We start from the raw sequence: 24,160 nt of genomic DNA, 5'->3' as shown, positions 1-24,160 counted from the left end.
ACTTCACAGCTCTTTAAAGCAGAACTGACTGGGGACTTTTCCCATGAGCATACCTTTATAAATAATCAGCAGTTGCAGCCAACCTGTTTAACTCATTTAAGTCTGATAGAAAGAGTTGAAATACCTCACTTTTTATTGCAATATTTAATCCAAGTGTCTTCTCTGCATGTCTGCTCCTGAACATCAGGGTACAAATGTTCTGTGGGAGGTTAAAAAGTTGAAACAAGTTCTGCTATTTTATATCAATTGAAGATTCATCCATAAAGTTACAAGACTGAATCAACCTACATCATTTCTATAATTTGAACTACTTGAATCTACTACTTGATTTTGAGAAAACATTATTGTATGATGGAGGAAGGAGAAGAAAGGAAAAGAAAGGCTATTTTCTTCTTTATTTTTAGAAGAAATCACACTGTTAAATGCTGCAATATCCAAATCCCCAGCTGACTATCCCTCTCAACTCAGTCATCTCCCAAGAACACGGTGTGGTTCAGAAGCTCAGAATGCCAGAACCGCAGCTGGAGTGCTGCACCTGCCTTGCACAGGAGCATCAGACCAGGCAGTTTGGACCACTTCCAGCAGTGGTTCAGACTCCAGTGCATAGCACCAGCTCCATGCCCTTCAAGAGCAGCTTTCAGGCTTAGGTTTTCATTACAATGCAACAGCATTACATAAAGCAAATTCTTTCCCCAGAATAAGAATTTCTGGGTATTCATTGGTTGCAGTTCTGTTTCCAAGTCTTCTGAATTTCTGCTGAAAGGTTTCCCTCAGTTTGCAGAGGGAAGTCTTGTCCTCGGACATCAGCACTGGCCACAGGGCCATTCAGCAAGATTAAGGGTCCTCATGGCACTGTTGGCCTGGTAGAGTTTATTTGTTTCACTCAAAGTTCTCTATGGCATTTCATTCAAGTGCTCCTTGTTTTCCTTCAGAGACGGAACAAAAAAAAACCCAAAGCCCCTCAAATTTTAAATGATAAATCTGTCATTCGATATATTGAAACCTATGATGATTTCTTTGCTGGTGTATCCACAAACAATGCCTAAAGCAAAAAAAAGTTATCTGGAGCTACCTGGAGCATGTATATTTTTAACTTTCTGCAGAGCTCCTGCTTGAAACTCAAAACATTTTAGCCAAACTGTGACTTTTGGAAAATGTCTACTCTTGTCATTCCTTTGCCTTCCCCAGAGACCTAGGAGAAATCGTAAACCCATACTGCAGGCCACAGAAAAGCTCCTTTCAGTTTCAGTGAGGTTCACAGTTCATGCTTTTTCTATGGATTTCTCAAACAAGTGAGGATTTAAAATAAAATTTAAAATAAATTGAATTAAAAATTCAAAATTGAATATCTAACATATGTTGTCACTGGCGTAATTACTGTTCCAAAAAGAGCTGTCTTCCTACTTCTATTGTGCCTAAGGTTTTCTGTCTGTTAAAACAAAGTATTTCTATTATTTTAAAAAAATAAATAAATCTACATGTGCTGAAAAAACATCCATGCACAAACCCGTGAGTTTGACTGCAAGCACGCAAATCTGCTTCACAGTAAGGAATAACATCAGTAAAACTACAGTGTTAGCCACAGAAAATTTGTCCTTCCTTCAAAAAGACAGAAGTATTTCAGTTTTATACTTGGTCTGGAAAGCTGGAATACTGGAAAGCTCCTGAAGTCAGCAGCTGGAACTGGTTGGAAAAATTTTATGAAAATTTTCTGTCAGACAAGACATTTTGAAAAGGTAAGCTTTTTTGAGGAAATTCACACCTGTTTTGATGAAACTTCACATATACATTTGATTCTTTTGCTTAGATTCAGAAAAAAAACATTAAATCACTTTCTGTATGATGTTCTGTTGCAAAATCTATTTTATTTTGACTTTATTTTTCTCCTGTGTTTACATGGTGATAACGCATGGTGACATGACAAGCCATTTGCCTGTTCTTTGTCATTTAAATTACAACATATCAAACTGTTGGTTACAACACAAACAACAAACAACCTAATTTAGTAAAATAAGCAAAGATGTTTTAATATTAAGTAGAAGGTGCCCTTAATATTTTTCCAAAGTAAAAATACTATAAAATAAATAGAACAGATTGGAAATGAAAATTGCATTTTCATATTTGAAAGATCTTTTCTAAACTGAAACATTGCAAGTAACACTTTTTTGCCAAAATTCCTTTTCACTAGAAATATTCAAACTGGAACTCAGAAGCCAGTTTCTAAATGCATGAAACAGAAAGTCAAAGCTGGTCTGCTCTGTAAAGAGGCACACACTAACTGTGTATGGTCCAACCTTTGTAGTGAGTGGGAGATGCTGTTATTTTTAAGACCCTCCCTAAACAGAGAAGCACTTCCCAAAAGATGACAGGATTAGCCTTGAAACTGCCTGCTGGGCAAACAAATTTTAATTCAAACATGCCTTATGAACTTACACTGATTAATAACTAACTGATTTGCAGCAGACATACATTCAGAGCAGAGGTCAGGGGTAAAAAGGGTCAAAGGCAAACTATAGAATCCTTCCCATTGACTTTGTTTTGAATTTTTCTGTTGGTTTGTGTACAGCCAGGACTTTATTGAAGCTGTTCATTACAAAAGCAGATATTGTAAGACAATGTAGCTACGTATGTTATATTAAAACTGATGTTCCTCAGTTTCCAGTTTTCTGGGTCATCAGTGACTCCCAGGTCTGGAGTAAATTTTTTTTTTTCCCAATTCTTTAATTTGCACCAACTTTAAGATGCTATAATTCCATACATTTCAGTGCTGAAGTATCTGCTTTGTAATGATTAAAAATAGCAAAATCAAGCTTCCTGAATAATTACCAATTTAATTTTTGGTGAAGATTTAGCATTTAGAAGAAATTTAGTTCATTTAATGCTTGTCACAAAAGCAATTCAGATGTTCTGTGGACTCTCTTTCCTAACCTACCCATATGTCCATAGGTTTATGTCTAGAAACAGCAGTCTGTCCCCACACATTATACTCTGCATGCTACTGAAAAGTTTACCTGTATAAATTCCATCTTCATTTTTTCTTTCCACGTCTCTGAACTGATCTGTTTTAATAGCATTGCATTGGTTTGTGTTGTTATATGGACTACAGTTAGGTTGATTTCCCTGGAGGCTTTAGAATATCCTTATCACAACAATCAGAAAAGCTTTGTCCCATCCTTTTGTCTGTATCTAGGTTACAGTTCCCATCCCTTGAGTCACCATCAGAATTACTTACCCTTTATTTCTGGAAACTCCCTTCCACTTCTCATCTCATACATGTAATTGAGCTGATGACCTACTTTGCACTCCTCAGGGCTTGCATTGGCATCATTAAGATAGCCAAGGACAAAAAAGCAGATCTCATACAAGACAGTAAATTGCTTAAAGGTAATATTTAACAAGGTATATTTTTCAAAAGCATTCTGTTGCCAAGAACTGTAGAGAGTAATTTGGGAGAAACATGCTCCTTTTTTCATATAAAACAGTGTGAAAACCTTTGTCCTTCCAGCTGCTGAGCCCACCAATGCTTGCCTAGTCAATAATGACCACTGTTCTGTAATAAGAATTGTGAGCAGTCATTTGCATTTATATTCGCTCCACAGATGTTAATGGGCTTCCCAGAAGCAAAAGGGTACAGTATCTATCTGGGTAAGACTGTAAGACAGGGCCAGCATGCACAACATGAGCAAGGTATTATTGCACCAAGAACTTGAACTATTTTTCACTTACCTGGGACATCAAAGATGAACTACGTGCTTGTTTCAGTTCCAAGGCTTTGCACAACTGTGCCTTTTGTTTACATTTCTTCTCTCATATTCCCCAGGGTGCCAACACCTTTCCTACCTGAGGCAGGAGCCTGTTCTTTATCTGCTCCTTTTTCACCCTTCACACATACTCCAAACCTTGCATCTTTCTCTGTGTTGCCCATTTGGCTTGGGGTAAAGCAAACAACAATAACAAAAAAGAACAAAAAAAAGCTTCCCAAAAAATCTTCTCACTCACTTCCTCCCACTCATGTTAAAGCTCCCAGGGGCCCACCGGCTCCACAGTGCATTCCAGCTTTCAGCATCCACACCCCAGCCCTGTGCTCACCCCGCTCCACTCCATACCACTGGTGGTGTGCTGAATTGCCAGCTGCACTCCTCATAGTGGGGATACGGTTATCTCTTTGTCAAAGATCCCCTGTGCTCACTCTATTTATGACGTCAAATCAGCAAATTACTGATAGTAGGAGGGCCAGATGAAGAGTAATTTCTCTGACATTCTCTGATGTTTTCCAGAGAAAAATAATGTCACATCTTCTGAATGCTCCTTGGCTGAAGGTAAAGTATGTAGCAGTTTCAGGGAGTGCCTATTAAAGCCCATTACTACCTCCCCAACTTGCCTAGGCATGAAAGCACATAGTGGAAGTTGGATATTTTTTTGCAAGGTGAAGATTTTATTTTGATGCACAGGCCTGAATTTGGACATGTTACTTTATAGGCTCTTGAGGTACGGGTATTGGAGAGGAAACACTGAAACAGGTTGCCTAACTTGAGTCTAGGTATTCATGGTAATCCAACCTTATTGTAGTGTTTTCTGATGTGTTTTGTAGGGCAAAGACCACAGAGGCTTTGTAAAAATTCTTTCAAAGGATTTTTTTGGAGGCCTGCACTGCTTTGAATTGCATAGAAAACATCAGTAACTAGGATGCACAAATGTATTTTTCTGCTTTTCACCTTCTCATAAAAACTTAGTCAAAATGAGCAGTTTCTTACCTCTCAAAGCTTTCTACCTGTCCAGATAAAGAATTCCTACAACCTACTGTGATGCCAAGACCCATCCCCAAGTGGCTGTTCTCTATTGAAAACAGATTCATTATCTGGCCCTGAGAGGTGCTATTTTTACCCATAGAAATTAAAATTACTTAAAAGCATTTAGGAGTGCCTAAACTGTTGAGAGAACCTGTGGAAAGCTCAGGAGGATTTTGTCAGGACAAATCTCCCATGGTCTGCTTAGGGATCTTACAGAGCCTCCTTTGACTGCTTCTGTGCCACATCTTGGCAGTTACCTCTTGCTCAAGCTCTTTGCTGCTGTTGCCTCTACTTGAGTACAGGGAGAGGGAGAGAGGCAAGATGGTATATTAAAGAGTGGGAGAGGCTGCTGTGGAAAGAGTAGAACTGCTGGGAAGGAGTGGTAGGGTCTGAATATTTTATTTGGTCTGATACCAAACAGACCCTGAAGGCTTTGTCCATAGCTACTTGAATATCACTGACTTACTTAAGTTTCCAACTTCTAATGCTTCTCTTTTACACAAACTCCTTTTTTATCTATAGGTGAATATCATAATTTTGCCCTCTGAGAAAAGTGAAGCAAATTTGAAATGCCAGATTAAAATCTACCCATTCAGCTCTTACATAGTTTTAAATAAAATATACCTACAAAACAAATGTATATAATGCTTTCCTATCATGCATCTAATGAACTTGCTAAAATACTCTGTTTAGGTATACTGCCCTAACACATGATACACTAAACAATTTGGTTCATTTAATTACCTATCAGGAACACTGAAAAACAGTATTGCCACAAACTTAGAAGTTTAAAGTGCCTGTTTGTCAAAAAGAGAGGAAAACCTTTTACATTGTTTTCTCCAATATGACAAATTTGTTTAGTCTTGGAAATTGTATTATTTAAACACCAGGTGAGCCCCATTGGCACGAGTCCAGCTATCAGATATGCTGTAAATACTGCAAATCCTTCAGGACAATATCTTTAAGATCTCTCTGCTAGCAACAATGAGCATGTGAAGACATGCTTATATGTGCTGGCTTGTCTGTATTTCTGCTGTATATGTGAACTCACAGTAATTCTTTTTTTAAAATGTCAGACTTTTCAAACTTTTTTTGGCTTGCAACATGAAGACATCTGTGTTGTGTTTAATTTACTTTCCAAAGATTTCCATATTTCCAAAGAAGAGCTGACAATGAAACTGTGGTTCCATGATCTTTATACTGGTTCTAAGTACTTCTGCCATCTGTGGCGGTGCAAGTTTGACCCAGATTTCATGTGAACCCCAAGTCATACCCCCTCCAAATTAGCGTGACAATTCCCATACAAACCAGCATTCATCAAGAGACTAATGCCCCATATCCCAGAGTGTATTGTATCCACTTTAGTTCATTTATTTTGTTTGTTACTTATGTTTAAGTATAAGAAAGTTAACCCTGCTGCCTTGTGGGGATGATTCCCAAGGAAGGTGGCTTTCCGGCTTTAGAAGGTTACTGGGAGCCACTGTGCCTGGGGAATAAGAATTTACAATGTGGAGAAGACAGGCGACTGGAGATGCCAGGATGTGTAGACACACTCCTTGGGATGGCAAGATGGCCAACTGAAGATAATAATTCTTTGCAGACTAATCTTCTGCTGGGTAGTGAGAAACCAATCCATCTAGTCAGCAAAATTTCGTCTTCAAGCCAAGGGATCCCCAAACAAGCACAGTCCAACGCTTTTATTGCACATGGTATTTGTGGATGCAGTGGAGTCGTGGACTTGTGCAGTTACAACATAAAAGGGGTGCTATTTCCCTGGCTCATGCTCAGTTCTTTAATCCCTAATGCAACAGCTGAGATTAGAAGCATGATTCATGCTTACCTGTTTTCTGGAAGCTGCCAGGGAGATGGATAAAGGCCGTTGCTCTTTTCATTAAAATCTCTTTGGAGTAACAAATGTCTGATTCATTGTCTGTGCCAGCATCTGCATTCCGAAAATTGCTACCATCTGGTTCAAGTATGAATTTGGAAGATGCAACACATCCCAGAGCATAGAGGTACCTGGAGACAGGCCTACTGGGGTGATTAGGTTGGCCGTGTGTGTCAGCTTTCCAGGGTGAGTTTGGGAAGCACAGACCCACAAATCAGGAGCAGTCTCCAGTAATTCAAGAATTCTGTGTTCCAAGAAAATTATTTGTCCCACACCCACTTTCTGACTTTGGCCCACTCAGATGCAGTGGTCTGACCATTGTCCTCATGCTTTCTACTTTCTTAGGAGGGGTGCATTGTCATTACACAGAACACAGTCCTGATCAGTATCTGATAGTATCTGATACTACCCAGCCATCCACCTGATATCTGAAATCTCCCAGCTCAGGCTGCAGCCAGGCTCCCTGGCAGGCAGAGGGCACCAACTCTAGGCTGACTTCAGATTCTTACTCTCTTCTCTGTGCTCAGGTAATGAGTGTGCAATAGATGGGATTGCTCCTTTTCACTGAGGACCCCTGCAGAGATGCTTTCTCCAGAATCTGAGCAGATCTAACGCCTCTGTGCAGACCAGTTGACATCATAGCAAGCAGCGCCTGATGAAAATGGTAACAAAGTCACTTTGGGGCCAGCTCTGACTGATCAGTGATGGTACATTGTAGTTTAACATAGATGAGAAAATTTTTCAGATTTTATGGAGATCTGCATACAGAGAAAGAAAGTTCCAATGTAAAAGAGTGATCAGATGAAACAGAAAGTATATTGTCCCAAGCCTGTACATCAGGGAAGGCAGTGACATCTAAGGACAGTGATCTCATAGCAACAAAAGTAAAAGGGCTAGACCACCTTGAAGATCTTGAGATAAACGCTCACTTACAGAGCAATACAAAAACGCCATGCCTACTCAGAAGTAAATTCTGCTGGACTCAGAGCAGCAGATTCAGAATTTTTAAATAAGTTTAAATAACTTTTAAATAACTTTAAACCATGAGTGTGGTTCTGTATTGCATTTTCTGTTTGTATTACATGCAACAGAATCCAACACAAGGATCTCTCAAAATTACTTCACCAGTAATTCGCCACAGCCTGAAACTGTTAAGTTCCCACACTTACCGGTATTGAAGTGTGTGAAACTATTGTGAATTGCTAAAACCATTGCATTTTCCTTGCAGTCACCATAAGAAATGCTTTGCAGCAAGTACTCCCCCTAAGGACTTCAAGTGAGACATACTATACCAGAGTCCAGAAATCAATGCCTAGAAAAGTGATTTCTTGTCTAAAAGGGACTGGTCCTCCATCACTAAAGTGTAATGTTCACATCAAGGCTTCAATATTTAAAATGTATAAGTGTGGGGTACTGCAAGATCAATAAGGTCACTTTGTTGTAGTTGTACTTGATTATAATGGCTTGTCATTGTTTGCTTCAGATGTGTGTAGCCTATGCTTGGTGTCTTCCAAATTAAGAAGGTATGAACTGTGCCCTAAATTGATCACCAACCTATGTCTTGTCAAATTAAAATCACTGTGATGAATGCTGGGCTCACTGTTTTAACTGAGAACTAGTATCAGTCCAGCATGAAATGCAGAGCAGCTGAAGGCTTAGCAAGGGAGCTTATTCAGACATGTAGAGTACCACTGGATTTCCTTGTTAGCCAGGTCACAGAAGGTACATCACGACATAAGGAGTCAGAGAATTAATACCAAGCTGTGTCTGAGGATAGTTTCTCTACTGAACCTATTTCACCCTCTGCATAGCTGAAAAACATCTGGTAAGCAGTGAGAAAGGTGGCTTTAAGCAACTTAAGTCCATTCCTCTGATCCTGGGCCAGCTGGGGACTGTTTAGAACTCTATATAATTCAAACAAGCCTGAGGCTGCGCTTTCTGCCCTGTGCTGACATGTCTTCTTCAGAGAAGATGGGGAGAGCTGGTGGTACAGAGTAGGCATAGCGCTGCTTGGATTCTCCTCTGTCTGGAACAGCAGAGCTGCAGGGCAGCTCTCTGCCTGCTTTTGTGCTGTTGAGGCAAATGTTACACTAAGTGTTGAGCCTGCTCTGCATGGAGCAATCAGCTAACTTCAGAGATCTATTTATTTATTTTAGCATAAAACACTCTTGAGGGCTTCTGATCTCAATGGGTCATGAGTCAACAAATGCTTTATTTATTCCAGTATCATACCATGTTGCTGCCGTGGGCTTGTTTCTTATCTTAGGCACTTTAAGTGGAGTTTTGATAGCTGGGAAGCTTTCAAAATCAGTAAAAGAAGACTCAGAAAAAAGAAGAAAACTAATGAAGGCGCAGCACACTCATGCAACATAATTGTCCAACATCTGTAGCAGTTAATTGACGGAGATGAGAAGCAAATAAATCTCTGTTTTATGACTATACAGAGATCAGCAGCATTACGAAGCAAGGTCTGTTTCACATAATGGCCAAGGAACACGCACAAACTGATTTTCATTTGCATTGTAAATTTTGCACTGCTTTCCATAGTTCTTGTAAGACAACGAGTTGGGCTCAGCCCAGGATGCTTTCAACTCTTCTTTCTCCAACTACGTAGGTTTAAACTGCAAAGAATGACTAAGCCATCAAAAGGACTTTGCTTTAGTCTCTGACCAGAGACTCAACTCTGACCAACCATAGTAACAAAGTTTATTTATAAAATAGATTTTGTTAGAGAAGTTCAGCAACGTCTTAGTAAGTCAAGCAGAAAAGGCTTACAATGTGTTAACAGGCCCTTGCAGGAAGGGGAGAGCTAAGACAGTTGATCTTTCCCCTGCTATTTTTAAAGCATCAGCTGCACACAGAACAGAACTGTGTGCTTTTTACTCAGGCTGAACTTCACCTTCATTAGCATTGTAAAATCAGTCATGCTCCTGGTGTTGAAATGGTGTCTTAGCCATTGAAATCAATGGGAGTCTGTTCATGTACATGAGTAGACTTGAGGTTGAAGGAGAATCAGGCACCATATGTCTCATCTATTATTCTCTCTAAATATAGCTTATAGAAGCTATGTGATGGGCTCACGCAAGCTGGGCAACCTTCCAATCTGATGTCATCACATGGGACATCCTGCCTGCCACAGTGGGGACCTTGTCCAACCAGCTGGCCCTGCCATTCCCCCACATGTGTATCCTCCTGGAAGTGGGGGCCAGCTTTTGCTACCATACTCAGGATCTCCTCTCATGGTTTTGCTTTCCCTTCCTGAAACAAGAATATTCTGAGGGACTTCGGAGTGTACTGGAAACCACTGGAATTGCTGGGAACAAAGGCAGCCTGTTAGCTTCCCCCAGCCCAGATGTCAGGGTGAGTTCATTAAAAACTCCCTACCCCCCTCATAGAAATTCCTGTCAGGAAGAGAGGTTGGAAAGGGGCCCAAGCAGCTCCTCCAAAGACTATTCACAGATTGGCAGCCCCAAGTGTTCACTACTTATAAAGTAAGCCTATGAAACCATGCAGTTACTAAAAATAACCCATCTGGGTGTCTTCCTATTTGTTTTTCATTATGAGGGAATGGCAGGTATGTGTCACATTATAATTTTTTGGCTAAGCAGACTTTTTTTCAAGAGAACACAGTACGAGCTCTTTACACAATAACTTGACTCCAGGAGCTGGGATGCTAGGGAACAAAACTACTCCAGTCAGGATTCTCACACAGCTGTGAAAATTGATAACCATAGTCATGGCTAGTGCTTCAGTACAGTCTCCCCTTGTCAGGCGATCAACTTGTACTGATTTTGCTAATCAGAACAGTAATAGACATGGGTTGGCTACCCTTTGTTAGCTAAAGGCTTGCATGTATAAGACTAGGGGACATATTTAAATCACCACTGCTACTCCTCAACCCAATGAGAAGCCTACAATATAAGAATCAAAAATCCACCTGGAGAAGTATCTTGCAGAGATATTGTCTGACATGAGGCACAATCTTATGTATACAGTATGTGTATCTGGTCTTACATAAAATTATTAATTTACATAACATTTCTTTTTAAAATTTATATATACCCTTTTTTTCTGGCAGTATTCTTAAAATACATATTTTAAAACAAGGCAACCAACTACTCTTAGGTCAGAAACTTTCGTGTTTAAAAAAGTGTAAATAGATCCTAAAGATTAAATCCTTGATCCTGCATTTATCCTTGATTTCCTGTATCCCAGATAAGCTGTATTTATCATAGATGCTTTTTACACACTGGAACAGGATCTTTTGTTCTGCATTTTGTTAACAGTTTAAGAGCAAGAGAATTCAGAGAATGAATTGTCTAGTGCTAGTTTAAGTACTTTTAGAGTAGGGGGAATTTTCCTACCATTACTTCAATTCAGTAAGATCTATCATGTTGTTTCACTTGAGAAAATTCAATGAACAAACACAGGCTTTAGCAACCTCTAGTGTTTCAAGTGTAGTGCTGTGATCTGAGTGTGCTCCAGAAGGATGTTGTGGCTGTGGTGAATCCCTGTAGGCAATCATTTGAGCCACCAAAAAAAGCAGAAAAGTGAGAATAGAATAGGAAAACTGTGGGGAAGATGTAGAGGAAGTTGTATAATTTATACTGAAATAAAGCAAAAAATGGAAGGAACTAAAGGTGGCACTATGTTTTCAGATGTCAAGAGCTGCAAAATCAAGCAATTCTTACAAATGTGTGGTGAAAGACCAGCGTATTTTCAGAATAAATGCGTAAAAATAGGTCTTAAAAGTGCAGCATGGCTAAGGAAAAGGGAGAGAAAGCTAGGGTGAGATATGGAGTCTTTACTGAGAGAGAGTGGCCCAGGAGGAGAGAAAAAATGTAGAAATGAATGTACGTGCTTGCCACTTTCATTCAGGGATTTACTGAGGGGACGAAACTGTCAACATTGCAAATGTCCTTAGGGATGATGGGTTTTGGTCAGCCATCACGCCTCTGACAGAGTGTCACAATGCAAACAACAATTGAGAAGGAACTCTCCAAACGGTAGACTCTACTTTGCTGCATCATTCTGTATAATATATGCAGTATATTGGCTGATTTTAGTGTGTATACGTCACCAGCAGTGAAAGAGCTCAGAGCAAGAGAATGCTCTACTGACATATAGTCTGATACTCTTACCTGCTCCCTCTAAGACTACCTTCTATTCCATGAGCACTAACCCTTCGCCGTGTAGCATTGCTGCCATCCCCTTGCATTTTCACAGGCACAATAAAGGGTAGGAATGTTTTTCATGCAGAGTACAAGTCAGCGCTCAGAGTTTTTCATTCTCGCTTTTGTGCCTGCCAGCACTTTTCTTCTTTTTTTTCCCCACTCCTTTCCTGTCATGCCTTTTTTTCACACAGCCTGTGCCTTAATCACTATTCATTGTACACAAGAGGTCTGAAAGAGTGCAAGTGGATCACTCAAGGTGAGCACAGCCAGTCTTACCTGAACATTTTGTCTGCAAGTGTCTTGACATCCTTGTGAATTAAAAGCAGCTTTCACCCTGTTACGGGTTGAAGAGTTATGGCTGACAATAATCACTATGCAGGATGTACACACCCAATCAATCAATCACTCAGCTTGTTGACAAAAATGCTAGGTATGGTAATTTACTGTTTAAATATTGTGAAATGAGCTGGTGGTTTCAGCAACTCCTAGTCAGCAGGTCTTGTATCGCACACATGAACAAAATGTCACAATTGCTTCTAATTGGCAATCTTGTTGACAATCTCAGCAAAGGCTCTGGGTAACATGGGCAGAGAAACCTGACTGTTCTCTTATCACAAGAATGTGATATCTTGGTAGAGACATGTGGAAAGCTGTCGGTGCTGTCATCCATGCTAGTTTTCACCTGTGCTTAAAAATCTTCAACCTCCAAAACAATTAGTGGGTCTAGAATCAGTGAGAGGAGAAGGCAAAAAGAGATGACAAAAAGTTTTGAATGAGTTATTGTGTGTATAAATCTTACATGTAAAGTTCGTTTGTATACTTGAGCATTGCTGGGTTTTATCAGAACACAGCATGCAGTGTGAATGAAATTTTTAAGCTTTAGTGCTAAACTGGAACAGCCTATATACATATGTCTATTATACAGCTACACAGTCACTAAGTCTTTAGGGGCAGTGAGTACTGAACACTTCTAGAAATCAAGCTCTTTACTTGACCACATCTGAAAATATCAGCCAGCAATGACAGCATACCAGTTTTGGCAGCTAACCACATCACTAGATTCAGGTAGGAATCCAAGATCTGCTTCAAAGGCTGTTAAGCCTTTGAATTTTGGATCAGGGCTCAGTTAGTCCCAGGGAATCTAACCTGGTATAGCACCTTATTCTGCCATGCTCAGCATTTAAATTAAACTAGCTTAAACTTGCTTGGGCTTGGTAAGAATCTCTAAGCCTTGAATCCACTCACTGATATGAATCTTGCCTCCATTTACACATTGCCTCTCAATTTGGCCATTGAGTCAAAAGTAGATGCTATCTGCTTTACTCTCCTTCTGGGATACAGAAAAGACTAACAGAAAAGCAACATAAGGGAGCATGTAAGTTAAACTAGTGGGTAACCCTCAGAGAATCAAAGCAGACAAACTTGTCTTTCTGGAGAGTGCAGCCTTTTTTTTTTTTTTTTTTTTTTTTTTAGCATAACACCTTCTAATATTGAAAGATTGAAAATGGGGAAGACAGGTGATAAGCTCTGAATAGTTTAGGAAATATCTGGTGATGCTAACAATAAGCTTTCATGGCTGCTATACAGCAAGACTGAAATGATCACATTGATTCTTCACATTTTATACAACATGCTGAAATAGTTTTCATTTCCTGCCAGCATGAAGAAGGGAGGGAAAGTGGGGGGAAAGGAGAGGAGGGAGTGCTGACTCAGGGCTGTTTTCTCCAGCAGTAGAATATGACTCTCTGAAGACTTACTTTAACAGGCTCCCGTGGCACAGAAGGTTCTTTGTTTATTGTTCCATATGCATGTGGATTACCCTAGAAGCAAAGTATTAATAAATGACAACTCAAAATCATAGCTAGGAAACTCTAAAAGAGTTATAATTTCTTTTCAAAATGCACAGCAACACTCTGAGTTATTTATTCACACAGATTATCTATTATTTTATTACATTGTTATGTGCTCTGAACTAAGGAGATAAATAGTGGTGGAGAGAACAGTAAAATCATCATAATTCTACTTCTGAACAGGCTGTGGATCAAGTGTGATATTTAGACATGTCTTGACCTTAATAAATTCTCCCTCTGAGAATTGTGTGAAGTCATCTGGCCTCATCCTTCTTTGAAATCTGTATGCCAGAGACTGAAAGATTGGTGAAATTGGTAGCCTTGTGGTATCTTAACCACTTTTAAGCAAAAATATCACTGTTTTTGTTTATTTCAACATTTAGGCTTATTGCTAAAATTAGAGAACTTTGATTTAAAACAAATGGCTGTCAACTATGATGGATTATACCTTCTTTTCACTGTTCCTGTTAGTCAAACGGTGCTGGCATGAAGTTCAAAGGCAAAGGTCAAGTAGCAAGTTACAATTACAACACTGGAGTCCGTTTCTTAAAAATTAGAAGCAAAAAAACCCCTCAAAATGCAGAATACAATATGACTTAGAAGATCCACAGCACTACCATGAAGTTAACTGAGAGTACCTGGCAACAATTTTTCTTAATTTTAAGACAAGTGCTTGGGAATAAGATAATAATTTGTCACAGTAATGGAGTCACACAGAATATCTCCTTCTCTTATATACAGTACTAACTTTCACATAATGCATTTATTGGAGAGGTCTTCTTCAAAATCAAAGGCAGGACAGGACCTGCCATCTCTGTGGCAGTAGGCAAGAACATCAGTCTCTTTACATCTAGATTCAGATTCTGTTTCTGACTGGTAGATTAGATGTTGCCAAAGCAAATAAATGAAATATTATTACAAGTAAGGATGTATAACTCATTGAATCAAATGGTCTTTATCTTTTTACTATTTCCACAGCATGAATGGCTTTACTATTATCATGAATGGCATTACATTATCAAATGAATATGACCTGAATGAATATTGTAACTGAAATGAAATTAATATCATCGCTATGAAACAAAATAGAATCATAGAATCATAGAATATTACCAGCGTGCACTTAGAAAAGGAGATCCATAGCTATCATCCAAAATGCATACATTCAACTAAATGGTTACTAAATTAGGGGCAAATTGTAATACTCCACCTTATACTGAAGAGTAATGAATCCCAAAGTAGTCTTGTTGAAAGGAGTGGGGTGATTTGTAGTAAGAGAAATGCGATTAAGGACATGAGCTTCATTAAGACTGAGTACAATTAAGGACAACAGAACATAGAACTCCCACTATCAGATGTCTTAAGATTGATATTTTTCTTGTTTCCCACAAACATACGACAGCACTGTACCATTTGCCTTTGCAGCATCTGCATTTCCTGTTTTGAACTCCATGTCTATATAGTATTATTTCTTCCACAGGAAGAGCTAAACAAAACTGTATATGCATCACTGCTATTCGGTTTCATTGCTGCTGAGGATGTTTGCAACTTGACTAAGTCTGTGTGCACGTGTGAGTGCATGTGATGGAGAAAGAAGGAAGCCAGGAAGATGTGGAAAATTTCAACATTATTTTCAGTGAGATCTTAAAAAATGCTTAAGGATTTTAACTTTACAAATAATGACAGAATTTAATGACTGTGTACATAAAGGCTCTGATTCATTAATATTATTATTACAAAGGCATCTGTTTAACTATTACAGTAATGTTTCAGACTGAAAAGCTATAGAGCATTTTCTTGGTCCTACACAATTCAGAAGCACATGCAGGGCCCTGAACAGCAGGAAAACACAGAAATTTACAGGTAATTCTGAGCATCCAGACTGACACAGATAACCTTGGCCTTCAAGATGTGAGTAATGTCCTTAGTAAAAGAAGCACAACCTAATATATTACGAAGGGAAGCAAGATAAAAACTTCTAACACAGATGAAACTTTTATGAATCAGCATACACAATGCTAATTTACAGAAATATAAAGCAAAATAACAAATGGGTTTTAAATTATGGTGCAAAATGAGTGACATGCCCTGTCCTTCTTAGCTGTGAAGAGTTATGTTTCTTAACACACCTGTCACTGGCAAGTGTGCCATTACAGATTAAATACCCTCCTTATTCTTTTTACTACCAAAATAATACTGACGACTTGTTGGTCTGAGACTTAAATATTCATCTGAGGGAATGGAAGATGGTAAAGATCCTTTCTGCTCTTAGCACAATGTTGCAAAGTACATTCTCCATGGCAGATGATAGGGGAAAAGCAGTAGTCACCATGATCACAGTTATGTCCAACCCTACTATACCTACGCTTGTTGAAGAATCAAAGGGAGAAGCTGCTATCCAACAGAACAGCCTTGTACAGACTGCAGTGTGCTCCAAGAAATTTCCATAAAAGTAAATGAAATGTGAGATGATGTGGGGTCAAATTAACTCCTGTATAATGTCATATGTCTAAAATTCAAGGACCTTCAACACAATGAGATGGGTTTGAAAACTGACATATTAAAAACTTTCCAGATACTCATTTTTAACATTTGCCTTGGGATTTGGCTCATTTAGGGTTTTACTTGTCCATATTTTTCCTTGTCATCCCTAGAGAATATATAACTTACAAAACCAGAAGTATGAGTATCACATAACAGACAGATCTGGGATATGGAAATTCTAAAAAACATGAACATGTTAGGATCACAAATGTTAAATGTGACAGCTGATTGATTTCTCTGTTAATTAATATAATGCTTCTGGCTGGGATGGAGTTAATTTTCTTCATAAGAGCCCATATGGTGTTGTGTTTTGGCTTTGTGCCTAAGCCAATGTTGGTAACACACCAGTGTTTTGGCTATTGTTGAACAGTGCTTGCACAGCATCAAGGTTTTGGTTTTTCTGCTCTGTAACCCCAGGGTGAGCAGGGCAAGAGGTGGGCAAGAGGCTGGGAGGGGGCACAGTCAGTACAGCTGACCCAAAATGACCAAAGTGATATTCCATCCTATATAATCTGAGTGAGTGGATGCTTAGCTGCTGGCTGGGGTCACCCCACCACAATGAGCTAACAGGATTTCATACTGAACTCAATTTTGGAAATCAACAAGTACCTTATAAAAGACCTGGTTGTAGGAGATAGTGCTGGACTGAAGCGATTGAATCAGGTCACTTTGTATTACATGACACACAAAACCAGATTTTCAGTTTTATAGGAAGAAATTTTGAGAAAGTGGATACAAATTGGGCTGCTGATTGCAGTGAAATGAAGGAGAGGGAGGGGAAAAGGGAACAGCTAAATTACTGAAAGCAGCACACATGAAATTTCAAGTTCAGTAGCAGATGTTTTAATGACTCTATCAGTTTGGGAATGTGTGGTGTGACGATGAGAGAACCTGCCCTCTGACTAGAGATAGCATATCTAATTACAGAAAGTTTTTGAGAAGGAACGTGCAAAGTGATCTAGGTGGCTGCATTCCCATCAGTTTAGTCACCCCTACAGGAGCCCTTAGCACAGATTTTAAAGTCAAGAACAATGAGCTGTGGAGGCAAACAGAAAGAGGGCTAAACTATAATGTGGTTTTCTTTATCAGAGGTGCATACTAGGTTAGTCTGACACAGTTTACACTCAACAAGAAAACCTTCTTGTATGGTAAGAGTAAATGTTGTGTTTCTGAGAGTGTAGATTATGGTAAATAATTTGGTACTTTACCCCACAGGAAATTATTGTTTTACGGAGTTCAGGAAGGGTGTTAATATAGGAACTGGAAGATAGATAAGGCAAAACTAAACAGAAGGCTAACGTGGAAAAGGAAGTCCCCAATAGCCTGCCTGGACAAAGTCCTGTGTAACATGCTCTAGGTGAACCTGCTTTAGCAGGAGGGTTGGCCTAGATGATCTCCCAAGGTCCCTTCCAGCCCTTGCCATTCTGTGATTCTGTGAATATGAAATCATCACCAGTGGCACTGCATACCCTTTACACTTAGGACTGATCCTGCACAGTGTTGTCATTAGTGAGAGAACAAGGAGTGGTGTGCTCATGAGATTCTAGCTGACTGCCAAATGGAGATACTGCTGAGGACTAACTTACTATGCAGAAAGCATGACCTCTAAGACCTCTAGGACAGAGCAGCAGCAATGGGTTTGCATAGTACAAAGCACACAGGCATCCACTTAGTAAAGGCTGACAAAAGCATTTTCTAAAAACTGGATGTTTATCAGCTGGAGGTGAAAGAGTAGCATATGAAACAGGATAAAATAGTCAAGCACAGGATGACAGGGAGCTTGCCGGTGTGGATGTAGAAAGAGAACAACAGTCCAGGCTCTATCATTTTCACTGAATACAAGGAAGTACTGCTGCCTTCTACATTATGCAAAGCATTGGTATGAGATGGGGTAGAATATTTTACACAGTTCTAGTCATTTGTATTCACAGAAATGTATTTTAAACTGGAATGGAGACACAAAAGGTCTATTGGAATTATATGGATAATAAAGAATCCATCTTATGGGAGGAAAAGAAACCTGGCAAAGGAATAAAAAGCCCTTCCCTTCCTACCTTGGCAGCCAACTGAAGGCTACACAAGAGGACTGGGGCGTGGGGGGAGCTGGTTTTGAGCTTGCACCCCCTAAAGTTATTCTGCTCCTCTGTGATTTCAGCTACTGCTTCAGTGGGTTGGTATTGATATGCACAAGTTGTGCACATTTCCCTTTAATGGCAACCTCTTGTAAAGGCAAGGTAAAGAGGGGAGATTGAAATTTATCCTTCTCTGTGTAGGCAAAGCTTTTTATTTTTTTCACTAATGGAAATTCATCCCTCTTTCAAAGTATTTATTGTGCTATAAGTATACTGGGAATATTATTCCAGAATAAATGAGACCTGTCTCAGGTTAACTTTTAACCCGCTCTCTGAACTAGGTTCCCATGAGACAAATCTTGTAACACTATCCAAAACAAATTTCTAAAATTCTTGACATTTGCCATCACTTGTTCCTTTCCACAGAGAACTGAAGCAGATTTTCTTTTAAAACTATAAAATCAACAAATTTGGGTATTCCATTTGTTCACGAACAGTGGAACTGATGGAGACTGAGCAATCTGGCATCAGCTGAATATGGAGCTACAAATAACAGACCTTTCCTCTGTTAAAACACTTAGATTTTACATTCAAATATTTCTATTGCCTACTGAATCTGTTTGGAGAAGATATATGAAATGTACCAACAACAAATTAATATAAAACTACATTAGCATGAATGATCTTTACTCACACAACTACCGCATCTCAACCCCTTTTTGTATACGCTGTCACAGACAATCAAGTGAGTACCCTATCACCAGGTCCTGTCATTCTTCTTCGTGAATTTGCCTACCTGTTAGTAGGGTAATGGGCATTCTGACTTGGCTATATCTGCCAGAAACTGGATAAAGGCCAGTCTCACACAAGTCACCCTAGTATTCATTTTGGGTAATAACTTCTGATTTGAGGAAGTCTGAAATTAGCTAGTAGTTAAAGGTTACCAAATCAGGACAATTATTCAGATGTACACATTCTTTTAAGCTGGAAATTTTTAGGATTAATTATGTCTATAGAATCTGATCTTAAAAGCCCAGTGAAAAACAGAGTCTTGTCTTTGAAGTTACATCAGGGATAACAGATTAAATATTTTGCTTGCTGTTTTTATTAGCTATTAGAAAGAGGGTATTACTATTTTAGCTACATTCATCTGTCTAACTAATTCCCTCAAATAATTTTTAACACAAATGCAAAATGGTTGCAATGGACTTTTTCAACCCAACTTGAAAGTAGAGCAGCTCTCAAAAAAATAAATTACAAGTTTCAGTGTCTGCAATGAAAAAAGGTGAAATGCAGCCCTGACACAGTATTTGACAGTAGCTATTAATCAGCATGTATGAACAATATGACCTGTCCAGTCAATCAACACAAGTAATTTTGGACTAGCTAAAGAACGAGAGATATCTCTTAAAACATATGAAAACTCTGGTGTTATTGCTACACTTGTAGGAAGAGTAGAGTTTTAGTGAACAAAAATACAATTCCATGAGGAAAAAAATAATCAGTTTAGCTGATCATAGAGCAAGTTCTTCAGTTTTGCTAATACAAATGGTCTAAATCTTAACAGCATTGTACAGAATTTTCTTCCTCAAAAAAAATCTCTGTGCAGAATGATTTTCAGTGATCATATGATCTGACTGGTTTCAGTTTTCTTAAGAGCCAATATGGCTGCAAGATTGATCTTACACTAATATATTTTTAACTATGTAGCTAAGTTACCTTGATATTATATTCACTTAACTTGCTGGACTTACTTCCATTTCAGTTTTATCCAGCAAAAGTACAGAAACACAGTTTCATGCTGCTTAAGTACCCATCCTTCTCTCAGTGTCATTTTCAGATTTTAATGGTTAATTATCAGAATTAGGAGCAAGGGTTAATTAAAACAAATGTATAATGCTAAAACTGAAATGTGCAGTGGCAAATGTATTATCAGGTTTCAGAAATGTAGATCGGCTTTGGGTGACTTCAGCAAATAAATGATTAGGGATTTAAATATAAGATTTCACAAAGTTGTAGTGCTAATTCATGCTAAAAGTCTAGTAAGCTGTTTTCCTTCCCTTGGAAAACAAAGATAGTGTTGTAAGCACCTATGACTAATAAGGCTCATTTACGTATGTTTCTAAGGTTTTGGCTATTGAATTGCAAAGGCTTTGGGGATTTGTAAGAACAGGGAATAGACTGTATAACCTACTGCTTCACAGATTAAGATGGGAGGAATTTAAGGCTTGCCATCCAATGTCTCTGGGTAGAGAAAGAGCAACTGTTACTCACCAACCATTGACCGACAGGTTTAGCATCACGTGGGTGGGGATCGGCTGGAATCTCACCAGCACGTGGGAAGCTGGGCAACAAAGGCAGAAGGTTCAGACCCGCGTTTGCAGAAGATTGGCTAAGAAAGCATGGGATGTCTGAAAGAGATCAGAGGAAAAAATTAACTAGAGACAGCTGGACATTCCCATTTTGGACTCTTTACCCACCAAAAAGGCTGCATATGTTCTACTGTGCATTTTCAATACAATAAACAATTTATTTGGGAAAAGACAAAAAAAATCCTATTCTAGTCCTCTCATTTTGACTCTAAATGTTCCCTAAGTTCACAGCCAAGGAACATATTTTTAAAAATCCTCCTTATGTTTATGTGCAGTTTACATTATTATTTGTAAATCATATTACAACATGCTATTTGCTTTATCTTGAAATTTCAAGACCTTTCTGTGGCTTTTCCATGCCCTAGAAATTTCACATATAAATCAGGAAAAAAGGCCAATCTTCTCCTGTTTTCCTGCTCAGCGCTCCAAAGAAAACAGTTAGGAAGAAAGTTGCCAATCACTAATGTAAACTTCTATGCCAGCTCATCCCAATTATCTCAGCTGGTAGACCTGTATCTAAAAAATGGCAAATACATGCCAACTGAAAATATAATTTGGCTAATATGTTCTAACTTGTGTAGATTAAGGTTAGGTGCCAAGGGGAAGTGTATAAATCTAAAGATAAAACATATTAACTTATTTAAATGCCATTAAAGTCCCCATGCCCAGTTTTTCTGATTGACTAGATCTTTGTGGCTCTCATCTTTGACTCTCAATTGATCATTGAAAGCCTTCAAAAAGGGTAAGCAGGTATATTCTCCATCCTTGCCTCTTTTTTGAAGGAGCAAAGGCAATATGCCCCTTCACTGGGTCTTATGATATAGCACATATAAAATCAGAGACCTGTAGTTTGGAAAGGGAACAGGAAACCCCATATCTCAGATGAAAATATGGAGTGATATTGCACCTCATAAGAACACAGTTGCTACACTGGCATTCAGGACTTCGTAATCCACCTGGGATGTGGGATCATCTTGCTCCAGAGGGACCTTGCTCCACCTATTGATGAAGTGCAGGACTTACGTGCATGCCTGGCATGTGAATAGAATCCACAATTAGATTTTTTACAAACCTTTAGATTTGGACAGTCCACTGGAAAAATTCACAAGCCACCTTATCTGCACCTTTACATGCTTGAATATTTTCAAAACTCTAAACCGAATTCAGTTACCTACATAACTTAAAAGACTGACTTTCATATTTTTCAAGTAATAGGAGGTGGGCACTTTTAAAAATGTGGCTTCTTTCTCAGGGGCTTATATTTAAGCTTAAGTATCCAAGCTTGCAAATATTGCAGTCTGGTCTGTAGACATACACACACATTCACATATGCTTATCAGGGAGCATGTTTTTGTTTAGGGTGTAGTTATTGTGCAGTGTCATATTATGTAAAAGTTGCCTTACTGGCTTGTCTACAGACAAAGCTTGTAGTGATTATACAGATTTTTTTCTGCTTTAAACAATCATGGCTCACTGAACAGAGTATTAAAAGTACAGCACAATAAAAGCGAAAACAAATTACAGTAATAGTGTCAATGTCATACCACGGTTCTACTGGTATAATTAAAATCTCTTCAGAACACACCTGTTCCTTAAACATTTCTATTTCTGTTCTCCCCTTATTGGTGCAATTTCGTGCAGAGATGTCACTCACGTTGGCTCTTAGAGGAATGATTTTTCACCTTCACTGCGAAGCTGAGCATGGTGAGCTGTGATTGCTGCAGAGGAGTCAAAGGACTGTATGGGGGAGCAGATAGCCAGCTCACTTAGGTCCTTGTGAAAAGTCTCACTTAAAGCTGTGGGCAGCTGTGCAGGATGCTACAGTGGTATTGGTAGATGAGGTTACCGCCAATAACTTCTCTCCAGCTGCTTTTCAGTGGCTTTTGTGTAGTTTACTGATTCCCCAGCCCCTGAAGGAGGAACATGTAAGTATTCCTTAGTTCACTTGCACCAAAATGAGCTCAGTTAGCTCAAATAACTGGTATGTTATACATCCTTGCTCTGACTCACATTGACTAAGGTGGATTACTCCTAGTAAGTGCAGTTCCCCTAGCAGATGTAAGAGTCAGTGTTTTCAGTCATAAGCAACTACTGCAGGAAGGAGCTATGTCCAGAACAGGACACTTACTGACAGCCTAAGTGTTTACTTACTATTACCATTTATTAGCCAAAAAATGCCATTAGATCAGAATATAGAGAGAAAAAGGCAAATGCATACCACATTTACTGTCATAAATTAAATATTTCTGAAGGAATTTGGGATTGTGTTTAGAATCTCTTTTTTCCCCTAAGAAATACAGCTCTGAATGTACCCTCTCTAAATACAGTGGTTGAGTTAGTGGAGTTGTTGCCATATAAAAATGGTACAAAATCAGAACACTGCTAATATAATCCCTCTTATCACTATAGGAATGTGTCAGCTAATGCTTAAAGACCTATTAGAAAACCAAGACCTACCAATTTATTTAAAGACTGGTTATAGCAAGTACCTTAGTATGATCCACCAGTTGGACTGGAAATGTCACTAATGGAGCTGAGTAAAGGGAGTAATTTTTTTTTTCTTTTTTAAGTGTAATCAATAAGTCTACATCCTTCTGTCAGCTACAGAGTGGATAAAAAATAAATGTTCCCTTTCCACCCTCTCACATCCCTCAAAGACATGGAAATATTTCCCTTTCAATAATTTCAATTAAATTCAAAATTCAATTAAATTCAATTTCAATAGCTTCACATAAAGAAGGCAGAATGTAGGTTGGACATAGAAATATATACACCATCCACCTTTCAATCAGGTTATCTTGGCACATACAGGCAAGCTGGTAACAGCAGATGAGGAGAAGGCTGAGGTACTCAACAACTTTTTTGCCTCAGTCTTCACTGGCAACCTTTCTCCTCACCCCTCCCCAGTTGATGGATGGCACGAGGGGGACCAGGAGGGTAAAAACCCTCCCGCTGTAAGAGAAGATCAGGTTCGTGACCACCTGAGGAACCTGAATGCACATAAGTCCATGGGACCTGATGAGATGCATCCCAGAGTCCTGAGAATTGGCTGATGTAGTCGCCAAATCACTCTCCATGATATTTGAAAAGTCATGGCAGTCAGGTGAAGTCCCTGGTGACTGGAAAAAGGGAAACATTGTGCCCATTTTCAAAAAGGGTAGAAAGGAAGACCCTGGGAACTACCGACCTGTCAGCCTCACATCTGTGCCTGAGAAGATCATGGAACAGATCCTCCTAGAAGGTATGCTAAAGAACATGGAGACCAGGGACATGATTCGAGACAGCCAGTATGGCTTCACCAAGGGCAAGTCCTGCCTGAGGAACCTAGTGGCTTTCTACAATGGCGTGACAGCATCAGTGGACAAGGGAAAACCAACGGACATCATCTATCCGGACTTCTGCAAAGCCTTTGACACGGTCCCCCACAACATCCTTCTCTCTAAATTGGAGAGCTATGGATTTGATGGGTG

The 24,160-nt window shown here is 39.1% G+C and overlaps 1 protein-coding gene across 1 annotated transcript in view; it reads left to right on the top strand.

Moving 5' to 3' along the window:
- Positions 1 to 6,219: 6,219 nt before the first annotated feature.
- Positions 6,220 to 24,160, top strand: part of IGFBP3 (insulin like growth factor binding protein 3) — a 52,956-nt gene continuing 35,015 nt past the window's right edge. The window contains exon 1 of the mRNA XM_009638469.2: positions 6,220 to 6,499. Within this exon, the coding sequence (XP_009636764.2) occupies positions 6,220 to 6,499 (280 nt within the window). The remainder of the gene's footprint in view (positions 6,500 to 24,160) is intronic.

This window comes from Egretta garzetta, unplaced genomic scaffold, assembly GCF_000687185.1.
Source record: "Egretta garzetta isolate BGI_Z169 unplaced genomic scaffold, ASM68718v1 scaffold155, whole genome shotgun sequence".
Classification (NCBI taxonomy): Eukaryota; Metazoa; Chordata; class Aves; order Pelecaniformes; family Ardeidae; genus Egretta; species Egretta garzetta.
This window is presented reverse-complemented; position numbering and strand designations above follow the sequence as displayed.